We start from the raw sequence: 26,666 nt of genomic DNA, 5'->3' as shown, positions 1-26,666 counted from the left end.
CATTCACCATAGATTTTTTTTGGGTCAAGCAACATAGCCCGAGGCTATTTCACTTGACTTGTGCTAGAGGTTACTTTTGTCCAACCTATTGTTGATAAACCTTGGACCTGGAACTGGAAAAGACTTAAAACTAGACCCGGAAAAATCTTTTTTGGAAACGGAGACTACGGTTTCTCACAGATTTTCATTCGAAACAAGGTCACCATGGTGCACAAACATTTCTATAGGGACATTTCTAAAGTATTATAAAGTAAGGACATTATGTATCCTGAAACCCACCATTTCACCAATTCATAATCTTTGCAATACATTAAAAAAATTCTACCAAACTGATTCTGCATATCATATCAGCAGAAATATATATCATTTTATTATTAAGATTAAAACAAGTGAAAAGGGAGTAAGACCAGGAACATTGGAGGTGGGTTTAAACTGTTCTATCAGGGTGTGGATGGAAAGAGAAAGGGTGTAGGGGTGATCCTGAAGAAAAAGTTTAGTAAGAGTGTAGTGGAGGTGAAGCTGGAAGTTGAAGGGGTGATGATAAATGTAATCAGTGCTTATGCTCCATAAGTGGGTTTTGAGTTGAAGGAGAAGAAAAAATTCTGGAGTGAGTTAGATGAAGTGGTAAAAGATGTACCTAGGAATAAAAGATTGGTGATTGGGGCAGCCTTTAATGGGCATGTAGGTGAAAGGAACAGAGGTGATGAGGAGATGATGGGTAGGTATGGTTTTAAGGAGAGGAATGTGGAAGGGCAGATGCTGGTAGATTTTGCTAAAAAGATGGAAATGGCAGTGGTGAAAACTTATTTTAAGCTGAAGGAGGATCATAGGGTGAAGTATTAGCGTGAAGGAAGGTGCACACAGGTGGACTATGTTCTATGTAGGAGATGCAACCTTAAGGAGATTGGAGACTATAAGGTGTTGGTAGAGGACAGTGTAGCTGTCAGGCAGAAGAACAAGGAGATGTGGCAGCAGGTAAAGAGGGATATGGCGAAAGCCAAGGAAAGGGCATATTAGGAGCTGTATGTGAAGTTGGACACTAAGGAAGGAGAAAAGGATTTGTAGCGATTGGCCAGGCAGAGGAACCGAGCTGGGAAGGATGTGCTGCAAGTTAGAGCAATTAAGGGATGGATATGGTAATGTGTTGACTAGTGAGGAGAGTGTGTTGAGAAGATGGAAGGAGTATTTTGAGCAGCTGATGAACGAGGAAAATGAGAGAAAGAAGGTTGGATGTGTGGAGATGATAAAGCAAAAGTGGATAGGATTAGTGAGGAGGAAGTGAGAGCAGTGATTAAAAGGATGAAGAATGGAAATCAGCTGGACCAGATGAAGCATAGAGATGTTTAGGAGAGATGCAGTGGAGTTTTTAACATGATTGTTTAAAAAGATTTTGGAAGGTAAGAGGATGCCTGAGGAATAGAGAAGGTGTGTGCTGGTATGTATCTTTAAGAATAAGGGAGATGTGCAGACCTGCAGTAACAACAGGGGAATAAAGTTGATCAGTTACACCATGAAGTTATGGGAAAGAGTAGTGGAAGCCAGGCTGAGAGAAGAGGTGACCATCTGTGAGCAGCAGTATGGTTTAATGCTAAGGAAGAGCACCACAGATGCCTTATTTACTTTGAGAATGTTGATGGAGAAGTATAGAGAAGGTCAGAAGGAGTTGATTGTGTTTGTGGATTTAGAAAAAGTGTACGACGGGTGCCGAGAGAGGAGTTGTGGTATTGTATGAGGAGGTCTGGTGCATCAAAGAAGTATGTAAGGGTGGTGCAGGACATGTATGAGGACAGTGTAACAGCAGTGAAGTGTTCAGTAGGAACGACAGACTGGTTTAAGTCGCCACCGGCTTGCTCATCAGGGACAAACTTACACTTATAAAGAACATATAAATTTTTTATCACCACATTATCTGTGTAAAGCTGCTTTGAGACAATGTTTATTGTTAAAAGCGCTACACAAATTAAAATTATTTGAATTGAAGTTTAAGGTGGAGGTTGGACTGCACCAAGGATCGGCTCTGAGCCCTTTCCTGTTTGCAGTGGTGATGGACAGGTTGACAGACGATGTCAGACAGGAGTCTCCATGGACTACAATGTTTGCGGATAATATTGTGATTTGTGGTGAGAGTAGAGAGCAGGTGATGAAGAGCCTGGAGAGGTGGAGGAATGCGCTGGAGAGAAGGGGAATAAAAGTCAGTAGAAGCCAGACAGAGTACATGTGTGTGAATGAGCGGGAGGGCAGTGGAGTGTTGAGATTGCAGGGAGAAGAGGTGGAGAAGGTGGAGGAGCTCAGGCACCTAGGGTCAACAGTGCAAAGTAATGGAGAGTGTGTTAAAGAAGTGAAGAAATGAGGTTGGCATGGGTGGAGAAGAGTGATAGCAGGAGTGATTTGTGATAGAAGAGTATCTGCAAAAGAGAAAGGGAAAGTTTAGAGACAGTGGCATTGAGTAAAAAACAGGAGGTGGCACTGGAGGTAGCAGAGCTGAAGATGTTAAGGTTTTCGTTTAAAGTGATGACGATGGACAGGATTAGAAATTAGTTCTTTAGTTGGAAAGCGCATGTAGGACAAAGGGGGCAAAGAGAAAGAGGCCTGATTGAGATGGTTTGGACATGTGCAGAGGAGGGACATGGGGTATATCAGTAGAAAAATGCTGAGGATTGAGCCACCAGGAAGGAGGAAAAGAGGAAGGCCAAAAAGGAGCTTCATGGATGTGTTGAAGAAAGACATGCAGGCAGTTGATTTGAAAGAAGCAGATGTAGAGCACAGGGGTGTATGGAGATGAATGATCCGCTGTGGTGACCTCTAATAGGAGCAGTTGAAAAAGAAAAGAAGAAGAAGAAGATTATTGAACAATTAAAACTGTAAGAAGAAAGATTGAGATTAAAAGATGAGTTCCATGCGGCAATTTGATTCCCACTTCAGTGGGCTCCTCTTAATGTTAATTGCAGTTCTAATTTTGACCAGTAGGTGCAGGAACAACTTTATGGAGATTGAAGAAACACTAGAAAACAGTTTATTCCTCAAATAGAACCTTTTATTTATTTTTTTATCATGTAATTAGTATTTCCAAGGAAATTTTAATCTAAGGAGTAAAATGTAAATGAGGACATTATTATCAACACTTGTTGAAAATAATGAACATACTCATAACACACTTTTGTTTGTCTTCATAATAATGCAATTTTCAACGCAATCAATCTGGTGTCACCCAGAAGAGGGCCAGCTCCCATTTGAGTCTTGTTCCTCCTTAAAGATTTCCTCATCATATAGTCCGAAAGTTTTTTTTTACCCACGGCTGAATTTTATAAGCACATTATTGCACATTCCTTTGATGTCTTACTTTGAGTTAGACTTGGAGACCTAAAAGTGAAGGAAAAGTGAGTGATGGAATTTATGGGGTGTCATTCCTACTCTGTCATGGCTGTGACCTGGCACTCAGAGTGATCTCAAACTATGCATTCCTCTACTCAGCTCTCGGCCTGTTCAGGCACATCTAGCATGGGTGACAGACAGAGAGGGAGGGCAAACAGAAAAGAGAGAAAGAGAGAGATTTGTTATTAGCCTGCAGCTTCACAGGGCTGAAGTTGCAGTATACAAACCTTTTGGGCAGGCATTCCTGTGATTCACAAGACGCCCATACTGTATGCCAAGTTTTTGGAGGGAATCTCTAAATAAATTCATTGTAAATACAAGAATGCCTCAGTACTGACATTCAAACTATTACATTTAAGACACCAACATCTTCTGACCTTGGAATTACTGTATAATAGTCTATTTTTGATTAATTTAGATAAAGTCTTCAAAAGTTCTAAGGAGTTTTTCCACCAAAAATATTATTGTTGTGGTTCTTTGTACACCATGGACCCACTATTCATCCTAATGCTCTTCTCGTGCTCTTATCTTCCTGCTTCCTTCATCTGGAGCTTTCTGCTCTTGTGATTCACCTCCTGTACTTGCAGATAATCTCACAAGGATACCCCAAAGCAGAAACTAAAGTCTGTATTAGACACGTTGCATAACAGTGCTTTGCTTGCAAGGGTACAGATAAGCAAAAAATAAATAATGTGAGCTGTTTGATTGTTACTCCTATTTGCTTGTGGGTGTAATAATAATTGAAATTATTATACTATATATATATTTTAAAGCTGTCAAAAGTAATGAGTTAACGCAAATAAATCTTAACAGCACAAATGTTATTAACGCGCGATTATTGCATGCGACTATTTTTTATTAAAAAATTGTAAATGAATAAATATAAAAGAGGTGAAATGAAAACATCCAACACCACACACATTTACTTATTCATTTCACATTAATTGCCTTTCTTTACTCAGATAAAAAAAATAAAATAAAATAAACTCCAACGAAAAATTATTTTTAAACACAAAACATTTGTTTTACTGATGTGTCAAGTCTCAAATCAGCACCAAAATCCGCCAGGGTGCACACATCCGGCAATTAAAACCGTCTGTGTGGAAACATAGCAAAAGTTCAGTTTGGTGTTCTGATAATTAAAAATTAATTTAAAACACCATAATTACTTTAAAACATTTACAAGAATATTTTGTCTTTATGTTCTATGTTGAGTTTGGTTTTTACTAATAATAAACACATTTGCATAAAGTATCAATACAAATTTGAAATGTATTAATTTAAGGTACATAAAAAACAGATACAAATGTGCGACTAAGTTGAAATCAATTGTAAGTTAACTAAAGACATGCGATTATTATCGATTAAATATTGTAAACTATTATTACTATTAAAATTATCATAAACCCAAAACCTTATTTTCAACAGCTCAACCAGTTAGGTTTATAACCACAACAAAAAATGTAGTTGAGTAAAAAAAAGATATTTGACTTTGAAATGTAGTGAAAATAGACTCCAAATGGAGATACTTCAATAAACTCTAGATATATATATATATATATATATATATATATATATATATATATATATATATATATATATATATATATATATATATATATACAGTATATACATACAAAATATGTGATTGATGAGTTGGCGAGGGCTGGTCATGGGCTGCAGGTGTGTAAGGGCCTGGAGGCAAAATTCTGGCACGTGTCAAACTGTCACTCAGTCACTGATATTGCATAAGCAAAATAAATAAAAAGGCAACTATTTATTGGTAATGAAAATGAATACATTAATCAGAACAGAAAAAGCATTAATCAGCCTCACACCGTTCCATCTTAAATTAAAATTTAATTAAATATTTTTCATTTATAATTTAAATATAAACAAATAAAAAGTATAAAAGTGGGACCACAAATAATATATTCCTGTCTTATTCCTAAATTATTAAACAGGTTTTTTATAAGTCTTTTTTTGTGTCTGCAATCACAAATGTAGTAATTACTGATGCACATTCATAATCTAATTAATGCTTTTTCACATGCATATTTTAACATCTGAGAACAGTTATTAAAAAGGAATATTCATTAATTTATTCATTTGTTCTTTTCCAGTAGATGCTTTGCCTGGTCAGGATCCAGACCCTATCCTGGGAACAAATGTAATGTAAGCACTATCAGTCTGGCACATGGCATCACCATGCTCATCTACATTCACACCTAGAGATCCCCATTCCAACAATAGATATTTTTTGGAGGTAAATCCATGGAGAATGTGCACAGACTCTATACAGACATTGACCCAAGATCAAACCACGGACTGAAGTCCAAACTCAAGCTAAGGTTTATTGTAGCAAAGGTAGGCACTGACCAGAGATGCTCAAAGTGGGGCTTTCAGGACAATTTTGGCCCATGGAGACCTTTAATTTGGCCCACAATGCCATAAAGGAGATATAGAAAAAAACCCAGAAAAAACAATGCCATTGTCACAGGTCTTTATTTCTAATTAAACATTTAACCTAATATTTATATTGATATATAAATATATCAATGAATTTGACTTTTTTAAGTTATACGTACAACATGCTTCAGGAAACCCAAACAACAGGTAATTATGGAAAGATCAAGGCAGTGGCACACCAGCAAGAGTTTTGGAAGAATACATTATTTATAATCATTATGAAGCAAAACATTCTCCAGCTTTCTAAAAGTGCAGTGGGACCAGATGTTTTTAGCATTTACATCACTGCAGTATTGAATTTGAGTCAATCAAGGTTGATTTTTGGCCCTTCGAAGGACAATGTTTGGGTACCTCTGGCTCAGTTCTCAGTCAATATAGAACCTCTCATCCAGGAGATATTTGGTGCTTGTAGTTTATCTCTGAAGTAATAGAAGTTTAACCACATCAGATTAGTGTATTTGTTTGTTTAGGATCTTAAAAAGACTTGTTTATGTGGGTTTCCGGCACATCAGGACATACTGTAAATAAGCTCTGAAGGGCTTTATCTCATTGCCTATCATTGCCTTTATCTTTGGGGTTTTCACACACAGTAGGACCTGGAGTTTACCAAAAATGGCCTGAAGGACACAATAACATCCAGTGAATGGCAGTTATGCATGCAAAACACCCTTGTTGATGAGAAAGGTCAGAGGAGGTCAGAGGAGATTTGGCAGACTGGTTCAATGCTCTTTGTCATGTGGGGGAGAAAACGGAAATCCCTCGACAGTATCTGACTGCTATAAAGCACTGACACTGAAGACTCCTTCCAAAAATACTATATGCTTCTGTCTTCTTACACTAAACATCACACCGATTTTTTTTAATGTTTATGTCGAGCATCCCCTTTACATCCCTGGGAAACACAATGAAGGATGTTATTATCAAAATTATAAAATTAAAAAGAATTAACAAAAACCTGGGTTTAGTAGATTTATAGATATACCAAATAAAGGTTCTTCTATCGCATCGCTTACCAAATAAAGGTTCTTCTATGGCTTTACTTTCCGAAAAAGGTTCTTCTATGGCATCGCTTTGCAATAAAGGTTCTTCTATGGCATCGCTTTGCAATAAAGGTTCTTCTATGGCATCATTTTCCGAAAAAGGTTCTTCTATGGCATCGCTTACCAAGAAACGTTTCTTTTATGACATCGCTTTCCAAAAAAGGTTCTTCTATGGCATCGCTTTACAATAAAGGTTCTTCTATAGCATCGCTTTGCAAAAAAGGTTCTTCTATGGCATCGCTTTGCAATAAAGGTTCTTCTATGGCATCACTTTCCAAAAAGGTTCTTCTATGGCATCGCTTACCAAGAAACGTTTCTTTTATGACATCGCTTTCCAATAAAGGTTCTTCCATGGCATTGCTTACCAAGAAACGTTTCTTCTATGACATCTCTTAGCAAATAAAGGTTCTTCTATGGCATCATTTACAAAAAAGGTTCTTTTTATGGCATCCCCTTTCTTGGTTCTTTCTGAAATCTTTATATAGTAAGAGTGCAGTTTGTGAAGATGGTTGGGCATGCACAAACTTTTGACTTCACCCAAGGGACATGTCCTGCAGTTGCATGGGAAAAAAAGAATACATTTCGTGTAAGCTGAAGAAAACTGATAGAGGAGTAATGAAATTAAATATAATGAAATAGAGAACCTTTGATGTTCACTTGTGAAGAAACAGGAGAAGCTGAAGACGTGGCCAGGAATCTCACCTTGTGCGCTCAAGGGGTCCATAACTCACGTCGCCCCCTTGAATATACCGAACGCCTACGGGATCCGCGCGCGTGCGTGCTCGCGCGTGTGTGTGCGTGTGTGTGTGTGCGCGCGCTCCCCCCCTTTCCTCGTCACGCGAGATTAAGCGAGGTGAAGGAATGAATAGCTGGAGGGACGGACGGCTGAGCGATCTTGCTCGAGCGACGCGCGCGCGCTCCAACGCCAACACCCACACCTTTAACACCGCGCGCGAACTGAGAACGAGGGCGCGAGCACCGGACGCGCGAGGGCTTCCGAGGAGCGACAGTTACTTTTTCAAATCTTTTCAAATCTGTGGGAGTCTACTGACAGTTTCACCGTGACCCAACAGTCACTTCTCCAACAGGGGTAAGTTATTACAGAAGATACTTTTCTTCCTATTATTATTAAGTCATAGTTTACATTTGTTCGCTTTTAAAATAATAATAATGTTAATAATAATAAAAAAACGTGTTAATTGTGTCTATTTGATAGCATTTGATATTGATAGCTGTTTGAGGAGGTATCTCATTCTTGTCAGCTTTTAGTGTTGTTAGCATGAATAACTATTTATTTATTATTGTATTTATTTCCTCTATTTATTGGTGTATTTCATTTATTTCAGACATAATACTTACTTTCAAGGCAAATTTTCTACACACAGTTACGAAAACCTGACTTTTTTAAATTTAATAACCAGTCAATGTTATTATATATATATATATATATATATATATATATATATATATATATATATATATATACACACACAGAGATATTTGTAAAAAAAACCCAAAAAAAACATTTTTTGCAAAAAAGCAGAGAATGTTTTTCTAAATACCAGTGATAATTTTTATTTTATTCATTAATAAAATGAAAAGTAAAAATGAACAGAAGAGAAATCCAAATCAAATCAAATATTTTCTGTGGCCACCCTTTCACCCTTTGCTTGCAAAACCTCATCGATTCTTCTAGGTACGCTTACACTGTTTTTGGAGGAACAGCAAACATCTTGGAGAATTGGGTGCCTCAAATATTTCTGCCTCTTCATGTATTCTAAAACTCGATGATGTTGAGATCAGGACTCTTTGGGTGCCAAAACCATTACTTCCAGGACTCTTTGTTCTTCTCAATTCTGGAGATTGTTCTTAATGACATTGGCTGTATGTTTGGGGATGTTGTCCCGCTGCAGAATACATTTGGGGCCAATCAGATGCCTCCTTGATGCTATTGCATGTTGGATAAGTATCGTCCTCGTCCTGTATTTGTCCAACTCCATTTGCCTCAAACTAGCAGGAAACCTTTTGTTGCATGAAGACGCTCGTTATCACCTGCTACCATTTTTCTGCACCTCAGTCGCTATTCTTTCTTCCATATTTGATTTGTTTAGCCTTGTTTCCATATCAGAGGTATGGCTTTTGGGTCACAATTCTTCTGACCACTTCTGGCCAGACATCTCCAGACAGTAAATGGTTGTACCTGGGATCCACTGGCCAGTTGTTTGCTGATGGCACTGCTTTGAAATCTCCTGATGTCAAAGAGAAGTAAGCATGATGTGTCTTCCATCTGCTGCATTAAGTTTCATTGGCCAACCACTGATTCTACAGTCCTCAGCATTGCCTTTTTGTGCTATTTCTTGAACAGCACATCTTGAAACTTCAGTCTGGTTTGAAATCTTTGCCTATGAGAGCCCTTCTGATGCAGTAACACTACCTCGTGTCTTGTTGCTGTGCTCAGTTTTGCCATGGTCTTTCACAACCTCACCTCAGTAGCAGAGTTTGGTTGTTTCTCACCCAGTGTGAAGCCTCCTACACAGCTGTTTCTTTTCAGAGTAATGACTGGGTTTCAACCTACTTATGAAACTGAAGATCATTAGCACCTGCTTGAAGTAACACCGGGGCAAATCATCATCAATTTGATCCTACAAAATCCCTGACATTGTTCAAGTGACCAAAGTGTGCAGAAGGAAGAACCTGAAAGCCAAAGCGTGCTCACACCAAATACTGATTTGATTTTGATGCTGTTCATTTTCTTTTCATTTTCTTTCACACTTTAATTAGCACTTTTATTTTTAAAAGCAGTCACTTCACAGCATTTTTTTCCCCCACAACTCCCTAAAATGTTTGCACAGTACAGTATGTGTTTGTATAGTGTTTATAAATACACCGATCAGGCACGACATTATGACGTTATAACCCTCATTATGACAAGTGAATTGAATAACACTGATTATCTCTTCGTCATGGCACCTGTTAGTGGGTGGGATATATTAGGCAGCAAGTGAATATTTTGTCCTCAAAGTTGATGTGTTCAAAGCAGGAAAAATGGGCAGACGTTAGGATTTGAGCGAGTTAGAACATCTTCAAAACTGCAGTTCTTGTGCCGTGTTCAGTGGTGAACCGGAGACGGCCAAGGTACATTGATGCAGGCGTGAAGTGCAGGCTGGACCGTGTGGTCCGATCTAACAGAAGAGCTCCTGTAGCTCAAACTGCTGAAGAGGATAATGCTGCTAATGCTCCACTGGTCAGGACTGTTTGGACAGCAAAAGGGGAACCAACACAATATTAGGGACACTTTATATATTTATCACATTGATTAGCATCGTTCCTCTTTAGTTGCTACCTTGCCTTGTCATGCTGGGTTTATGATACTAGTTGATTTATTGTTTGGAAACCATCTAAGTATATTAGAAAATTATTGTGAGGTACAAACAAAAAATGCTAACTCTGTGAATGGGGTTAAAACAGTTATAAACTAGAGTGATGTAGCTGAGGTTGAAGAACTGTCAAAGCGGTTCCAGTGAAGGCTACGCCCACATTGTGTTTACAACCAAATACAGATACAGATTATGGATATTTCAAGCACAAAACAGGTAGAGATTATTGCAGTGTGTCACACCCCTATTATATACTTTAACCAATCATCAAAGGTAAATAAATTATCATTGGACTGCTGTACATTTAAAACTTTACTAAAAAAATATGCACATAGTTCACCTTTCCAGCTTTAAGAGAATTTAATCAAAACATGAACTCCTATTGCTATTCCACTGAGAGTTCACTGGATTATATAACAATACTTTGGAACCATATTATCCATTGCATGTCTTCTGGATTTTAGCTCTTGCTCCACACTAGCTGAGAGGATGCAGGTGAGGGGCATCAGGGCATTAAGTCCACTTCTTATGCTGGCACTAACATCACTTCTCCCCAGACCAACACATGGACAAGGTAAAATCTCTCTCTCTATCTCTATTTCTGTCTATCTGTCTATCTCCAAACTCTCTTTCCACTCCGCCCACCTTCACCCTTCACACACACAAACACAGACAGTGACACACACACACACACACACACACACACACACACCGACATGTTTTGAACAGCTTGCAAAATCAAACGTCTTGCATTCTTTTGCATTGTCTGGTTGTGCATCCAATAATTAGTGAAGCTTGAGCTTTGAGGTTCTCTTAATTGTACCACCTGTTCTTATCTGGAAAAGATAAGGAAATGAGATAAATGCAAAAAAAAAACATTGATCTTTATGAAGTGGATCATGCACAATCAGTATCCCTTGATCTTTTCTAAGACCATTAAAAAATTTAATCTTTCAAGCTGGAAATTTCCCAGAAGATGTCTATTATGGCTACACAACAAAGCAACATAGCAAATGCTTTGGATTCAAACAAGCTCTTTCATATCACTTTACGTCTATGCCTCATACACATGCCTATATTGTTTTTTTTTATTTTTTTATTTATTGATCTTTATCATTTGACTTGTTCCAACAGAAAAAATTTGATGAGTTGATTGTATTTAACCTAATCCTTTATTCCCCCGCATTTTTTTGACTTGCTTTTATAGTTCTCTGGTTTGATGCAGGAATTGAGTAGATCATAAAGGGCACAATGACTCAGATTAGTAGTGTTTAGTCTTTTGTGTAGAACAGAGTGTATAGGTTTTAAACAGTACATTGTATACATGTTTGTTTTTTTTACTGTTGAGGATATAAGTGCTCAAACACTGAAGTTTATGTTAGAGGCTAGTACAAAGCAGAAAGAAAGAAAGATTCATGACAGGACTTGTTTGGTCTTTAAGGTCCTTTTGAGTGATGTGCAGAAGTATATGTAACTTATAGAATAATAATAACATTATTTAAAAATGACTTGAGAAAGCTACTATCATTTCCTCGCCTTTCTTTTTTTTTTCGGCCTCTCAAAGTTAGAAAAACTTTTATTTTTAGAAACCATTTATAAAAGTCAACAAAATGTATTTGCCAACGTAAAGTTATATGAACAATTACACGTGTAAAATATTAATATTAAACCAATAATGTATTAAAATTAGCACATCGATGTACAGTAAACATGGCACTGTTTCAAAATAGTTTTTCTCATTTGGTGATAATGGATAACTGTGGCCAGCGATAGTTAACACATAATTTCAACATCTATAATAGTTGTTTAAATGGGCAGGTATCTGCCCGGCGTACGATTTACATCTGATCATTAAATCTAATCACTTGCTCTGCAGATAGGGGCCGAGTTATCCTGGCTACAACAACGACTTTTCAGTCTAAAAATGCTTCATCAGAGGATACAGGTGATCATTCTGATATATTCCATATTGTGCTGGAGTGACATTTTGCTCTAAAAGCTTTTTATATATATATGTATATATTGTACTCGCTATTTGACACTATTACATTGTTAGGCAACCATTATGTGTCGCTCTGCGGCACCACAGATACTTTCATAGCAGAACTTTTTAAATTTTACACATTTTAAACACCATATGAGTGTTTTGCATGGTCTAATTTAAAAGGTATCATTTGAGAGAGTGTTCATGCAGAGAACCGTCTCGTCTGGATCGCGTCCAGCGACAGGTTACGATCTGCCTCTGACTAAGAAAACAGCGGCAAACATTTTCATCCCCAAACCTTCCCTCCTCATTCACCTGCCCTATTGGCACATTGCTAGTCGACCCTTATCTTCCTGTAGAGAGATACTAAAATACAGCATTGCTACAGTTCTAATTAAATAGGAAATTATCATTCTAAATTATTAAGTCCTGCACAGTCATGCTGACTGGATGCCTCAAGCGATTCATTTATTATTGCCCGCGATAGCATTTTTGACTGTGAAGCCACAGGCAGGAAACGTTGAAACTAGCACCAGCAGAGATTTCTGAATGAAAAGAATGCTTCACTAAAATATGCAATGATACAAATGTTATTTTCGCACAGATTCTTTGGCAATTAAGCACATTTTAAACCATTAAAACGAACGTTCCGTCTCTCGTTAATTCCCCGTTCTGACTTGGACACCCCGGTATATGGAGTTCGAACTGCCTGGATTAATATGGCAGCCTATAACAAAAATTGGTTTGACATTCATGTGTGGTTGGTTACAGATGGAAAATAATTAATGCCGGTTTCGAATTGACCGAAGCATTTGGAACCGACAGTCACATCTGTCATCCGAACAGCGCTCTCATCCACTCTTCGATAGCAAGACGTGCCTCATATTTTATACAATAACTGTTGTTCTTGACCTTTAAACATTTCCTGTAAAGCTTCTCTGTTGGTTCACATTTTACAGTTCACAGCTACAAAATAACTTCTTTGATTTCCTGTTGGAGTAGAGACTCTAAGCACCGAAGTCACACCTGAGAATTCAGTTTTCACACCACATCTTTTTTTTTTTTTTTTCTTAAGCTCCTAGTTTTTAGCTGACACATTTTCCTGGACATTCTGGATTTATGGCAGTGGAACTCACCTCATTTCTAGTATTGTCAACAAAGTTATGATGCAGGAGAGGTCATTTTTCACAAGCTGTGCCACCTCTTTGGACTTTCTTTCGACTTGTGTTCTTAAAACTGACGCTTGTAATGGAAATGTATCTTTCTGTATGGTGACACACGAAAGTTCAGGGAGATGTTTGATTCAGCAAAAGTGTGAGTAAATATAATTATTAGGCTGTATAGGAAAGAAAAAGCCAAATGGCAATTTAAAAAACTTTTTATATGGGAATTGCATCGAATTGACCACAATTTATTCAGAGGTTTTAAAGATGCGTACATTAAAAAAAAAGTGTCAATTTGGTATTCAAACAAGGTTATTAGAAGCCTGTGTCATCTCAAATAGATTATCATACATTATACATTGTACATTATATCAAGCTGGGTCATAGAAAACTAGCTAGCCAAGTAGTTAGGACATCATTTATACATTTACCATTAATGTAAACATTTATGCATTTGGCAGACTCTCACCCCAGACAACCTACAATTATTTTATTCACAGCTGAGCATTTAAAGGAATAAGGGTCTTGATTAGGGGTCCAACAGTCAGAGTTTAAAGGTGCTGGGATTTGCCCTGGGATTAAAATTGGTGAGCTACGACTTCTAAAAAGTCTAACATTTAAAAATTAACAATTTAGGCCTTAAAAAGTCTTAAATTCGCTGTTGTAGGCCCTAAATAATAATAAAAAAAAAATTCTGATGACCATGTAACAGTACCTATAATGCTCACTGAAATGCTCCTACAGCACTTTAGAATGTTTTTGTTTGTTTGTTTTTGCGGTGTTGCAGTTCTTTGTTTCGCTAGTCCAAATATAATTACGACTACAGATGAGACCAATATGCAACAGCCAATCAGCTTTCTGTTATTGGCGCAAATCTCTCTGGTATTGTACCACAGACGTAAAACGGATTTAATTTTCAGCTATAGTAAAGTGCAAGTTTAGCGATACTTGGCTTGAAAAAAAATAAATGTAGGGCTCGGTTAAGGAGAGCTGCTAACAACATATTTGTGTGTGTTTCTGATGTTGTGAAATAGGTCTTAAATTTAATTCCTACTGGTTTTAAAAAGATCTTAAAAAGTCCTAAATTTGACTTTGTAAACCTGCAGAAACCCTGCAAACAACTGTGTCTAAAAGGCTCACATACGGATGAATATGCTTAACACATTACCCACTGGCTAGCATACCAAACATAGCAGGAATTTCCACCACATTGTCCAAAAGCAGTTTTGCTCTACGACTCCTCGTAACACAAACAGTGACTGAGCGCGTTAAAACAACGCCTAAACAGTTTGTTTTTATCAGAAATAGGAATTACATAGAGAAAGCAAAAATTTGAAATAACACCGCTGGAGTGCTGAACCGTGATGTGCTTTAGAGTCCTGTTCAGAAAAGAGAAAGATCTTCATTTTACAGAATCACAAAAGCCCTGCAGAAAGCCCCATTTCCCAGTGTAAAGGTTGGTGTATTTAGTATATTATTACTTAATGCTTGACTTGATGCATCCTTATAAACGCTAATAATAGCAGTAATCAGACTGTGTTTTACATACCTGGACGAAACTCTCGCACAGTTCTCCGGCCAGGGTGGGTATGTAAACTTGCTAACTGCGACACAAACACAAGAATGAGTTTGTGGGAATGTGTGGGTGCACCTAGATCTAGATAGACCTAGCGTAGTAGTGGTACAGTTCTGGATGCGTTTGTTTGCGCATGTCTCTGGATTAGTTTTGCCTGCGGAGCTGAAATTAAATGACGAATGCTGAATGTGCTCTGTATGTCTATCTATCTGTCTGATTTGTTTCTAAAGATAAATAGAACAAACTGTGCTATTTCAGAAACTACAGTCTCCTGCCGTGTTCCAATACTGCTTTAACACACCCTCTTTGACTTCAATCACTGTTGCCATATTAAGGGTTTATCAGATCCAGTGAGGTTCCACGGGTGGACCCATTTGGAGGAATCAATATTAAATTGAATCAATATTGCGACAGACTTACAATTAATTCTTTTTAAACATTAGCTAGTGCACATGCTAGCTTTTCAAAAGAATTAGTATAATTTTCCATATTGCTTTAGTGGCATCGAGCCTTCTCCCTGGTACATGGCGACTCACGTGATGTGACACACTTAATATGGGGACGTTAATAAGGGTGTTTTAAAGACAATATTGGAATGCAAGACTTCTTCTGCAGTATGACCTCTGGTTAGGTCAAGCTCTGTTCCTGAGCCTGTCTCCCAGAGCTCATACATTTAATACGAATGTATGAAGGGAAAGCGTATGACTTGACTCTCTATAACATCTGTGGTTTCTTTAACACCCGTTTCTCAAACACAGATGGATGTGGGAAAAAAAGAAACGTCTATCTCTCTGAATAGATCTTAGACTAATTTAATCACCATCTGCCACTCAAACACACTCCTTAACCTTATCTTGGAGATTTTAAGCTGCTTCTCAAAGGGTGTGTTTGCTTTGCAGATGATAAACATTCACTCCCTTTAGACTGTGTACCTTCCATTCAGCGGATTTCCATTTCTGAAACCATCGCCAGAAAACAAAGCAGCTGGACTTTTTTAGGTCTCGGGGTTTGTACTGTGTAAACCCCCCCCCCAAAAAAAAGGGAATAATTTGCAAAGCAGAAAATGTGCACATGATCAGTCCAACAATGATTCATTTAAATACAGCAGGTATTTTTTAAATATTAAAATATTAGAAAATGGGTCAGCATTGATTCACCGACAAAACGGTGGCCTATCGTGAGCTTTTTTTAAGCATAAAGTATAGAAATATCATCATACTGAAGAATCCTCAGACATTTGCAATTCGATCGATACATCTGATCATGTTACAAATCACTTTTTTTTTTACTTTTTGAATCTTCTGGACTTTTGGTTTCTGATTTTAGTTTCAGCAAAGGGATTAAATGCGTGGAAGGTACCGAGATATCAGACTCTTGCGTGTGAGTTACTGCAATTTTCTTGGAATGCTTTTAAACATTAAATCAAATTCACTTGCATATTGTACAAATAGTTTGTGCTGTGTGTGTGTGTTTGCAGTGCCTGCTCCTAGAAGATTGCGGTATAAGGAGTTAGGCTCAGGCATGCTCGGTGTGTCCTGGAAGGAACCAAAAGGAGAATTTGACAGCTACAGATTCATCTATAGCACTGGCTCAGGTAAGCAGAGGAACGTATATAAAGCTGGTTAAGGAACATTTTTACATTTTGTTAAACCAACTAAAAAAAAAACTATTACAGCTTAGCACCGACCCTATTTTACAAAATGCTAAACAATGAATAGTTGCACCAAATGATATATTTTCAACGTATGTTTAAAGGTAAAAGTGCATTTTGCTTGTCACTTGTACATTGCAGAAAAAAGTTTTTTCTTCACATGTTCCAGTGATGTTAGAATGCTGGGGTCAGACACAATACAGCACCTCTGGAGTGTTAAGGGCCTTGCTCAAGGGCCAAGTAGTGGCAGCTTAGCAATACTAGGGCTTGAACCCCCAACCTTCTACTCAGTAGCCCAGAGCCTTAACTATTGAGCTAGCACTTCCCTAGGATTATTCTTTCCTCCTAGTAGGTTAATTGTAAACCATGAGTATAAGAACAGCCTTTATTTGTCACATATACATTACAACTCAATTAATTTATTTCTTTGCGTAACCCAACTTGCTTGGAAACTGGATCACAGAGGGTTAAGGGCCTTTCTCAAGGGTGGCAGCTTGGCGATAGCGGGGCTTAAACCTCCAATCAGAAAGCCAACATCTTAACCACTGCGCTGCCACTCAACTACTACATAACTACTGTGATTTAGTTCTGAGTGAATATTAGTGTTTATAATAATATGATTAGTATTAGTGTGGTAAGTGTTATATCTATAAATAATCAAATAATCATTTTCTATAAGTAAATAGTCATACAAGATCACTGTATTTTGGTATTATGAAATGCTATACATAGTCATTTACATTAGCTGGTGTAGCTTTTTTTTTTTTTTTCATAAATATACGTTTGCAATAGAGTCTATTAGTGTACATAGCGTTTCCAACCTAGTGAACCAGTGTTGATTTATTCGTTGATTGAGACTTCAAAGCACTTTCGGATGTCCCTCTGAATAAGAAGTGAGTTTGCTCTGAAGTCGCTCTGAAGTCGCTCTATAATAGAGGCTATTTCTGCTAAATGGCAGAAAAGTAAATGTATATATATATGTGCATATACAAGGTGGTATCAAAATGTTTCAAAACTAATAGTGCTAACTGGTGCTATTCGGACCACATGCGAAAAATATGAAACCTGGTGCCTGGTTTAATAGTTTATTTGTGAATAGACCATTTTGCTCAGGAGCCTTCAGTCTATGTTTTGGCAGCGATGATTCCCTTACATAGTCTCTCAGAGGACAGTATGTGCCCACCATGGTGTAGATGATAAATGTGGTTGTGTATGACTAGCTATTCTTTTGTCTCTCTTTAACGAAGAGACAAAGAAAGAGAGAGTGACCATTTAAATATTTGGCTCTCTTCTGTTTGGCTCACGTTATTATCATGTCACCTCCAGCAAGAAACTGGGTCACACACACACGATTAAAATTAGCCACACTCACCTGCCAGTGTCCCAGTAATCCATATTGATTTGGACCAGCTCCAGTGTTTGGACACTCGAAAGCTCTAAAGACATTTGAGGAGTAGTTCACATGAGTCTAGGCCACTATGGCAGGATGTTTATTTGCAAAACAAGGTGTGTGTGTGTACTAATGTGTAAAATGCCTGGAGCTAGAGGTATTTTTAATACAGATTTATGCCCCGTGCCTTCCACCACACATCACGTACGTTACCAAAAAATTATTTGACATAATCAAATCAGATTCGCTTGTGTTTTTTGAACATCCCATTCCACATTTAGTCCACATTCACTGTTATAATTACCTCCATGCTCATTGAATAGATGTTTCCCTAGATTGTGGAAATTTAGGCTCATTTGGAGACAAGGGTGTTGGTAAAGTCAGGTCCTGATGTAGGGTGAGGACACTTAAGGTGCATTCAGCGTTCTCATTCATCCCAAAGGTGTTCCATAGGGTTGAGGTCAGAGCTCTGGAGCAGACACCTCAAGATCTTCCACTCCCAAGTCATATAAAGCATATCTTTATGGAGCTGCCTTTGTGTACAGGAGCATTGTCATGCTCGAACAAGTTTTGGTCTCCCACAGTAGTTCAAATGAAAGGAAAATTTCATGCCAGCACATTGAGAACATCCTTTTGGTGTGTTCTGGTTTAAACACATCTAATCCAGCTCATGAAGGACCTGTTAATTATTTAGCTCAGTGGTGTAAGAGCAGGGAATACACTGACCTGTAAAGTGCGGTATTAGCACTATAAACATCCGCAATCTCACAAGGTTTTCGTGACGTTTGTCTCTTGCTCAGGGACTCAGCCACACGTTTCTTTAAACCGCCTCTTAGCCAGACAATCAGCATATTAGGATAAACAAACAGGGATGGTTTACATAACGATGACGACTTGGTATGCAGACACAAGACACATCCACAGTGACTGAAGCGTGAGAAAGCCGTTGTGCACTGGTTGATTTTTAAGGGGAATACCAGACTGGAAGCATTGTCGAGTGCAAAAGTCTAGACACCCTTTAGGATTAAATAGTGAACAGTGTGTGAAGTGGAAGTCTTGTAAATGTTTTGGGGAATGCTTTCAAAGGAAAGTGATTGATGATGATGTGGTGTGATATAAACAGATATAAAGCAGACTTATTATTACTGCCTGGATGTTGATTATTTTTCTGTAACAGCACGTCTGGGTTGTATTCCTGGTTGTGCTCCTATACCACAATTACACAATTCACAACTAATGCCTCATAAAGCTAAAAAACAAGTCACTTCTTGTTACAACTTCATCATATTATAGCAACTACACTCATAGCATCTAATATCCGCTCATATATACACTATATGGACAAAAGTATTGGGACATCTGACTTTTCCAGCCATATGTGCTGCTTTTCCAAACTGTTATCACAAAGCTGGAGGCACACAATTGTACAGGATGTCTTTGGATACGAGAGCATTACATTTCCGTTCCCTTGAACTGAGACCCAATAGGGTTTCCAGCATGATAATCCACTTCCATGAACACATCCTTTACATGGGTAATTGTGGAAGATCTTAAATGGCCTGCTTTGGAGCTCTGACCTCAACTCTATTGAACAACTATGGGTCTATCTACATCAGTGCCTTACTTTACTAACATTTTTGTGGCTAAATGAATCCTAATAAATCTCCACAAGCACAATCCAAAATGTCCAACATCTTCCCAAAAGATCTATCTACGTATCTGCTGTCTGTCATTGTGTACTAAAGAATCTAAATGTTTTAAAAGGAACTTTTGATCTCAATTCTTATTTTTATTTATAAATATAAGCATCAGAGTCATTTCTGAATTCATTAAAATTTAAACTGGAAGAATGAATGCAATAAAACACACATTAATCATGTTTTAGAAATAGATCAGATTTTAAGTAAATAATTCATTTTTTCCTGGCTAGGCTCAGTTTAATGTTAAATGGATTAAGAGTTATTTCTAAAAATGGCAAATTAAAGTAAAACTGTTTTAAACTAAAAGTAAAGTAAATAAGTCATTTCAATTTTATATGCCTTTATAATAAAGAGTTTATGTTGAAAGTATCTGAATCCTATTCCCTGTTTCTCTTTGACCAGTAAGGGTTTTCTGTAGCAAAGCAAAATGATTTGCCCTGCTGTATATCTGGTTTATCTGTATTTCATTGTTTGACATTTAATATTTCATAAAGATCGCCATTTTATTCTCCCTGCAAAACCTCTTGGGACCAGCTCATCCAATCAGTGTCTTCGTTTTATTTCTGGTTTATGCTCAGATGTTTGATCTTAATTAAAGTGCAATCAGCTCTTTATTAAATCCAGCACTTGCTGATGAACTTCCATCCCGCGTGTAACTCACGTCAGATGCAGCCTGGCAACCAATCACACGTTTTTTTTCTTTTCTTTTCTCGAGTTGCAGGAGAACGAGAGCGAGAAGTGCAGGTGTCAAAGGAAATGAGCAGAACTGTGATCACAGACTTTGATAACAGTAAAGAGTACAGGTTTAAAGTCTTCTCCGTCAGTGGCGGTCAGCTGAGTAAACCACTCCTGGGGACATATGAAGGTAATTTGGCAGCGTGTGCAATTTTTTTTTTGTAGTACTGCAACTTTGTGAATCGATAATGTTTCCAGGATGAGTTTCTAATGTGTTTATTTAGTGGTATGTCTAGTTGGTGCATAATATATGCTTGGTGATTTGCTGTTAATAAGTCTGTTGCTTTGTGTCTGGTATGTGTTGTATCAGTAAAAGTGGGAGTACGCTACAGAAGGTATAGTCAATATTTAACAAGTTTCAAGTTAAAAAGCAAATTTCTTTTAACAATTTATTCATTAATCATCAAAGGTCTTACAATATCTTTAAGCTATATTGTGTGAGGTGGAAAAAAACCTGCAGGCATCTGTAGAGATCAAGGTCAAACTCATGGAGCTAAAACAGAGAATATTTATCTTCTATTACATAAAAAAAATGACTACTCATTCTACTGTCATCATTGTGACCATACAAACAAGTCTGTCTAGATGCTATATGTCAGCAATTCTTTTATTTTTATTTAATTGTGTGTGTGTGCGTTTGTGCCGCATGATGGTTTGGATTTTTGACTTTTCCTGCTCTTGATCCAGACCAGTCAAACATTTGGTGTGATTTGCACTTAATGAAGCATCTAACAAAACCAAACTAAAAATAGATTAAATGCGGGAGAGATTTTGTTTACACTCGATGAGATGCCAAAATTGGATTCATTCTTACCAATAATTGTCAGTGTTCACTCAAAGGGGAACGTGATGCCTACCGCCGTTTAGTTTTATTTTAATGAGCTGTTTACATTCCAGATCACACAGTTTAATAGTCTGGCTAAAATACAGTCAGAATAACGTGACAGAAACACTCAAATATCAGGTGTCTCATGATGCCTAATAATTAAATTAGAACATTTGCTGGATCTGCGTAGTGTAATGTAAACCTAGTGTAGATAACTGTAGCTCGCAGTCTGACTGTGTGTCCTGTTTAATGTGGTGTGTAACCGTGTCTGATTGGTCCACAGCATCAAGATCTGAGGTGAGTGACACCAGACCACTGACTCACAGCACAAAGCCGGTCAGCGAGCCTGAGCGAGGAAATGAGATAATCGAAGGTAAGGACAGAATTAAACTCTGACCTGAATCAGCAGTAACACAGCACACAGATGACTGACAGAGTCGTATGTAGGTCAACACTGTGTGAATATGGTTTGCATTGCTGATTTATTTAGTTACGTATAAATCGCTTGATTGTCATGACTTAACTCGTGATTAATCGCATCTTAATCACACATTTTTATCTGCTTTAAATGCATCGTAAATTAATATCTCTTAAGTTTTTATACTCTAATCAACATGGGCATGGACGAATATTGATGCTTCATGCAAATGTATGTTTATTATTAGTGAAACCAAACTCAACATAGAGCACGAAGACAAAATATCCTTGTAAATGTTTTAAAGTAATTATGGTGTTTTAAATGACGTAAATCATCAGAACACCAAACCGAACTTTTGCTACGTTTCCACATAAAATAAATGTTTAGTGATTGAAAAATAATTTTCCGGAGGAGTTTATGATTTCATTTTTTTAAATATCTCAGGAAAGAAAGAACGTTGTGAATAAATGTGTGTTGCGTTAAAGGTTTTAATTTGAATTTAATTTAAATTATTTTATATATATATTTTTTTATAATTTTAATAAAAATTGCCGAACATATATATATATATATATATATATATATATATATATATATATATATATATATATATATATATATATATACAGTATCCCACAAAAGTGAGTACACCCCCTCATATTTGCAACCATTTTAGTACACCATATTTTAGCAAGGAAAAACTCCCCGAGATGGCATAGGGAAGAAACCTTGGGAGGAACCAGACTCAAGAGGGAACCACATCCTCATCTGGGTTTCACCGAATGTCCATTTATTACAGATAAACAATGTTTAAGTGCAGTGATGGTGATCAGAAGCAAACTGTACTCCTGAGTCAGTGTGAAGCGGATTGTTGACTAACTACAGTCCAAATCCATCCTTTAAGCTCATGTTCTTACATTAATTTATGGATCTTCAGGCAGATGATAAGAACTTATTTCACTGACTCTCTGTATCAAGGTCAAAGCTTTTGTGATGTGACTTATACACAAATGCACCTGTTACCTATCTGATCTAACAAGCCGGTCGTCTGATGGTGAGCTGATCTGCATCTGCACATTCTTCTTCACATTTATAAATAAGGTGGTGTGCTTCCTCATCTATGTTTCTATATAAGCTCCAAACAGATTGAACCACATGCAGCTAAAATGAACAAGACCCAGAGTCACTGATATAAAGACAAGGCTAGATAGCTACCTTCAAAAAAACACTAATAAGCGTTTAATCACAGCTTTCTTATTTCCTTAACACAGATTTTACTTATCATTCAGCAGTTTGCTATATTGCTATATTGATCATCAGTGTGGAAAAAATGTTTTATTAAGTACATAACGTACATCGTACATAATTTATTGTGCTAAGTTGTTGTGACTTTATTACTTATTCATTATTACACCAAACGTGTAAATTATAAATTACTACTGATGGTGTGCTTTTAATGCAAAGTCATGCGAGTGCTTGAAGTTACGGAGTCGATTCGGATTATCTTCAGAGGCTTTATCTCATTGAAGAAATCAGACTTTTTTTGCAAATCTGCATGGTTTAAAAATGTCACGTTTTGTTCGACACGTTTGATTCATGGATTTAGACAGAGCTAGATGAAAGCTGGAATTCTCCTGAAGGCATTTGGCTTCATCAGAATTGCATTAGTCGGAGATGGTGCATACGCGTGTGTGTGTGTGTGTGTGTGTGTGTGTGTGTGTGTGTGTGTGTGTGTGTGTGTGTGTGTGCATGTACACAGAGGGTTAAAGTAGACTATATGGCCAAATGTTTTTGGGTACCTGACCATAAGAGTGGTGCTTTTTGAACATCACTTTTCACATTTAGTCCCCATTTGCATTTATAATAAACTCCACTCTTCTGGAAAGATGTTCCACTAGATGTTGGAGTGAGCCTGTGAAGATTATTTAAGACACAAGGGTGTTAGTAAAGTCAGGTAGTGATGTAGGTGAGATGAGGAGGCCTGGGGTGTAGTCAGAGTTCACATTTATCCCTAAGGTGTTCAATAGGGTTGGAGCTCTTTGGAAGCAGATCTTCCATTCCAAACTATGTAAGCTTGATCCTCATGGAGCATTGAGTGATGAGTCAGTGAGTGTGTGCTAAGTCAGTGAGGTAAGTTATGAGTCAGTGAGTGAGTGATGAGTCAGTGAGTGTGTGATGAGTCAGTGAGTGAGTGATGAGTCAGTGAGTGAGTGATGAGTCAGTGAGTGTTGAGTCAGTGCATGTGTGCTGAGTCAATGAGTGAGTGATGAGTCAGTAAGTGTGTGCTGAGTCAGCGAGTGAGTGATGAGTCAGTGTGTGCTGAGTCAGTGAGTGATGAGTCAGTGAGTGTGTGCTGAGTCAGTGAGTGATGAGTCAGTGCATGTGTGCTGAGTCAATGAGTGAGTGATGAGTCCGTAAGTGTGTGCTGAGTCAGTGAGTGATGAGTCAGTGTGTGCTGAGTCAGTGAGTGATGAGTCAGTAAGTGTGTGCTGAGTCAGTAAGTGATGAGTCAGTGAGTGTGTGCTGAGTCAGTGAGTGATGAGTCAGTAAGTGTGTGCTGAGTCAGTAAGTGATGAGTCAGTGAGTGTGTGCTGAGTCAGTGAGTGATGAGTCAGTAAGTGTGTGCTGAGTCAGTAAGTAATGAGTCAGTAAGTGTGTGCTGAGTCAGTGAGTGATGAGTCAGTAAGTGTGTGCTGAGTCAGTAAGTGATGAGTCAGTGAGTGTGTGCTAAGTGAGTGAGTAAATAAGTGATGAGTTGGTGCGTGTGTGCTGAGTCAGCGAATCAGACTATTGAATAAATAAATATAATGATTAAATGAGTCACTGAGTCAGTAAGTGAACGATGAGTCTGAGTGTATATATAAAGTGCTGAGTGAGTGAGTGAGTGAGTGAGTGAGTGAGTGAGTGAGTGAGTGAAAGCAGGCAAGTACGACCCAAAATTGTTGTTCACGGGGTCACAAATATGTAAAAGGGACTTCATGTAAAGATTTTTGTCTCGTATGTATATAAATCCACTTGGTACCGATTCTCCCTTTCATTGTGCATGAATCTGCACAATCCATCCCGTCTTCTCACCAGTGTGCCTAAGAGCTGTGTAACACAGTGGATATTAATAAAAAAGGTAACAGGTTTGTATACACTGAAGCTAATTTACGACTGGGACCTACAGGCAGTTTGAAAAAAACAAGTCAAGACTCATTTGTTCAATTACACAGACTATTTTCAGTCATACCTTTAAAGAAACCTTTGTCAAACTCAATGAGCTGCAGGCCACATAGAGTCCACTGCCTCGTTTTCACCTGGTCCTTATACTTAATAATATAAAAACTGCTTATCCGTGTGCCTTCCACTCACTCCTGCACAGTTCATACCAATCGATAATGTGATTCACATCAGTTAACTATGTTTCATTAGCATTCAAAAATGTCTTCTATAATGTACAGAAGCCTAAAATTCACTTCCACAGCTTTTTCTCATCATCTCACAGCATCTGTTTTTTTCCCCTCTTCATTCTGTTCTAGTCTTAATAGCAGTCGAATTGCTAAATTATACTTTATACATTAAAATATGACTTTAATGAGTTTATTCAATGTTAATTATATTTTATAGTGCATATAGTTTGAATAGCAGAATTTGGATAGTTCAGATAGACAGAAGCGTCCACCCCCACCAGTCCATCTTTATATACCCTTTAAATGCAGTATGTGTTAAAGAGGAAGGAAGCTTTTGAAGAAAAACTATTTAACCTTGCTGTGACCTTGACCCTGGGCTTGGTCATTTAGCCTCTAAATCTCCAATAAATTTGCAATCAATCATACTTGAAGTTTCACATTAACAAGAATCTGGGACAGATGTACAGACAACCCCAAAAATAACGCCTCCACCAGGCCCAGTGCCGGAGGCGTGAAAATTAAGACTTTTAGAACGTTTACGACTTTTTAAAGACTCACAAAAATGCCGGCGTGTCCCAGGAAGAGTTCGGGTTTGACAGCCAGGCCTTTAAGATGAATTTTACTATAGTTTAGAACACACTAAAGGAGAAATGAGTTCCATAGCTACAGTTACCGTGCCCTTAAAACCCATCAGTGAAGTCCTTCTGCACTCAGTCACAGATTTATGAAGTGCACCAAAGATGTGGTCCATCCACACTTAAGTGCTTCATTCATCAGACTGGTTCATGACACACTGTGTTTAGAGGAGAACACAAATGAATAAATGGGCCTAGTTCTTGATTTAAGAGCTCGAAATAGAAAACTGAGTGCAGGAATAATCTAAAAGGCATTTTTTCCTTCTTCTCATGACCATGTTAAATGAAATCGCTCATAATTTAGAACACTGTGTCCTCTTCAAACTTTAATCATATTAGGTTTCCACAATTACATGGTGTTCTCTATAAAGTTATAAGGAAATGAGCAATAGCATTACCACCACTGTTCTCAAAACTCAAGCCTGAACTCGGATTAATTCAGTTCAAATCAATTTTACTTGTTGAGCGATTTGTTGACGTTTAGCGTCTATAAGTTCGTTCCCTAAATGTTTATTGCGAATAAGGGAGCCAGTGAAGACTGTGGAGGGGATAAACTCCCTGAGACGGCATGAGGAAGAAACCTCGAGGCTCATCAGGGGGAGTGTTTATTTATTTACTATTACTGATCACTGTCTGTGTGGGGGGTCACATGTTCTCTCCATCTTTGTATAGGTTTCCTTAGGGTTTTCTGGTTTCTTCTATACTCTTGAAAACATGCTAGGCCTTGTGATGGACTGCTACCCAGTTTCTTGTCTCCAGAGTCTCAGGGATTATTATTAATTCAGGGATCCACTCCATTTCCTGAACAAGACAAAAGGATGAATATTTGTGAAGGGTCTTGTAAGTGAAAACGAGTCGTGCTAAATGCGTAAAGCATCGCCGGCGAGTTCCGAGCGAGACGTCGCATGCAGCCTTGACTCACTCGCAACATTTATTTG

The 26,666-nt window shown here is 37.8% G+C and overlaps 1 protein-coding gene and 1 long non-coding RNA gene across 5 annotated transcripts in view; one reads left to right on the top strand and one right to left on the bottom strand.

The window, feature by feature from the left end:
• Nucleotides 1-5,214: 5,214 nt before the first annotated feature.
• Nucleotides 5,215-7,669, bottom strand: LOC124392297. The gene is made up of 3 exons (XR_006927140.1): nt 7,526-7,669; nt 6,855-7,432; nt 5,215-6,733 (listed from the first exon to the last, which is right to left on the bottom strand). It is a non-coding gene; the product is annotated as an uncharacterized LOC124392297 (long non-coding RNA).
• Nucleotides 7,670-7,802: 133 nt separating this feature from the next.
• Nucleotides 7,803-26,666, top strand: part of LOC124392296 (collagen alpha-1(XIV) chain-like) — an 83,473-nt gene continuing 64,609 nt past the window's right edge. Inside the window, exons 1-6 of one of the 4 annotated variants that reach the window (XM_046859117.1) lie at nt 7,803-7,971; nt 10,723-10,832; nt 12,135-12,203; nt 16,459-16,575; nt 20,444-20,587; nt 21,567-21,656. In XM_046859117.1, coding sequence (XP_046715073.1) covers nt 10,748-10,832; nt 12,135-12,203; nt 16,459-16,575; nt 20,444-20,587; nt 21,567-21,656 — 505 coding nt within the window. In that variant the 5' untranslated portion in view covers nt 7,803-7,971; nt 10,723-10,747. The remainder of the gene's footprint in view (nt 7,972-10,722; nt 10,833-12,134; nt 12,204-16,458; nt 16,576-20,443; nt 20,588-21,566; nt 21,657-26,666) is intronic. The other 3 variants (XM_046859118.1, XM_046859119.1, XM_046859120.1) reach the window with 3 other exon arrangements.

This window comes from Silurus meridionalis, chromosome 10 (assembly GCF_014805685.1).
Source record: "Silurus meridionalis isolate SWU-2019-XX chromosome 10, ASM1480568v1, whole genome shotgun sequence".
Lineage (NCBI taxonomy): Eukaryota > Metazoa > Chordata > Actinopteri > Siluriformes > Siluridae > Silurus > Silurus meridionalis.
This window is presented reverse-complemented; position numbering and strand designations above follow the sequence as displayed.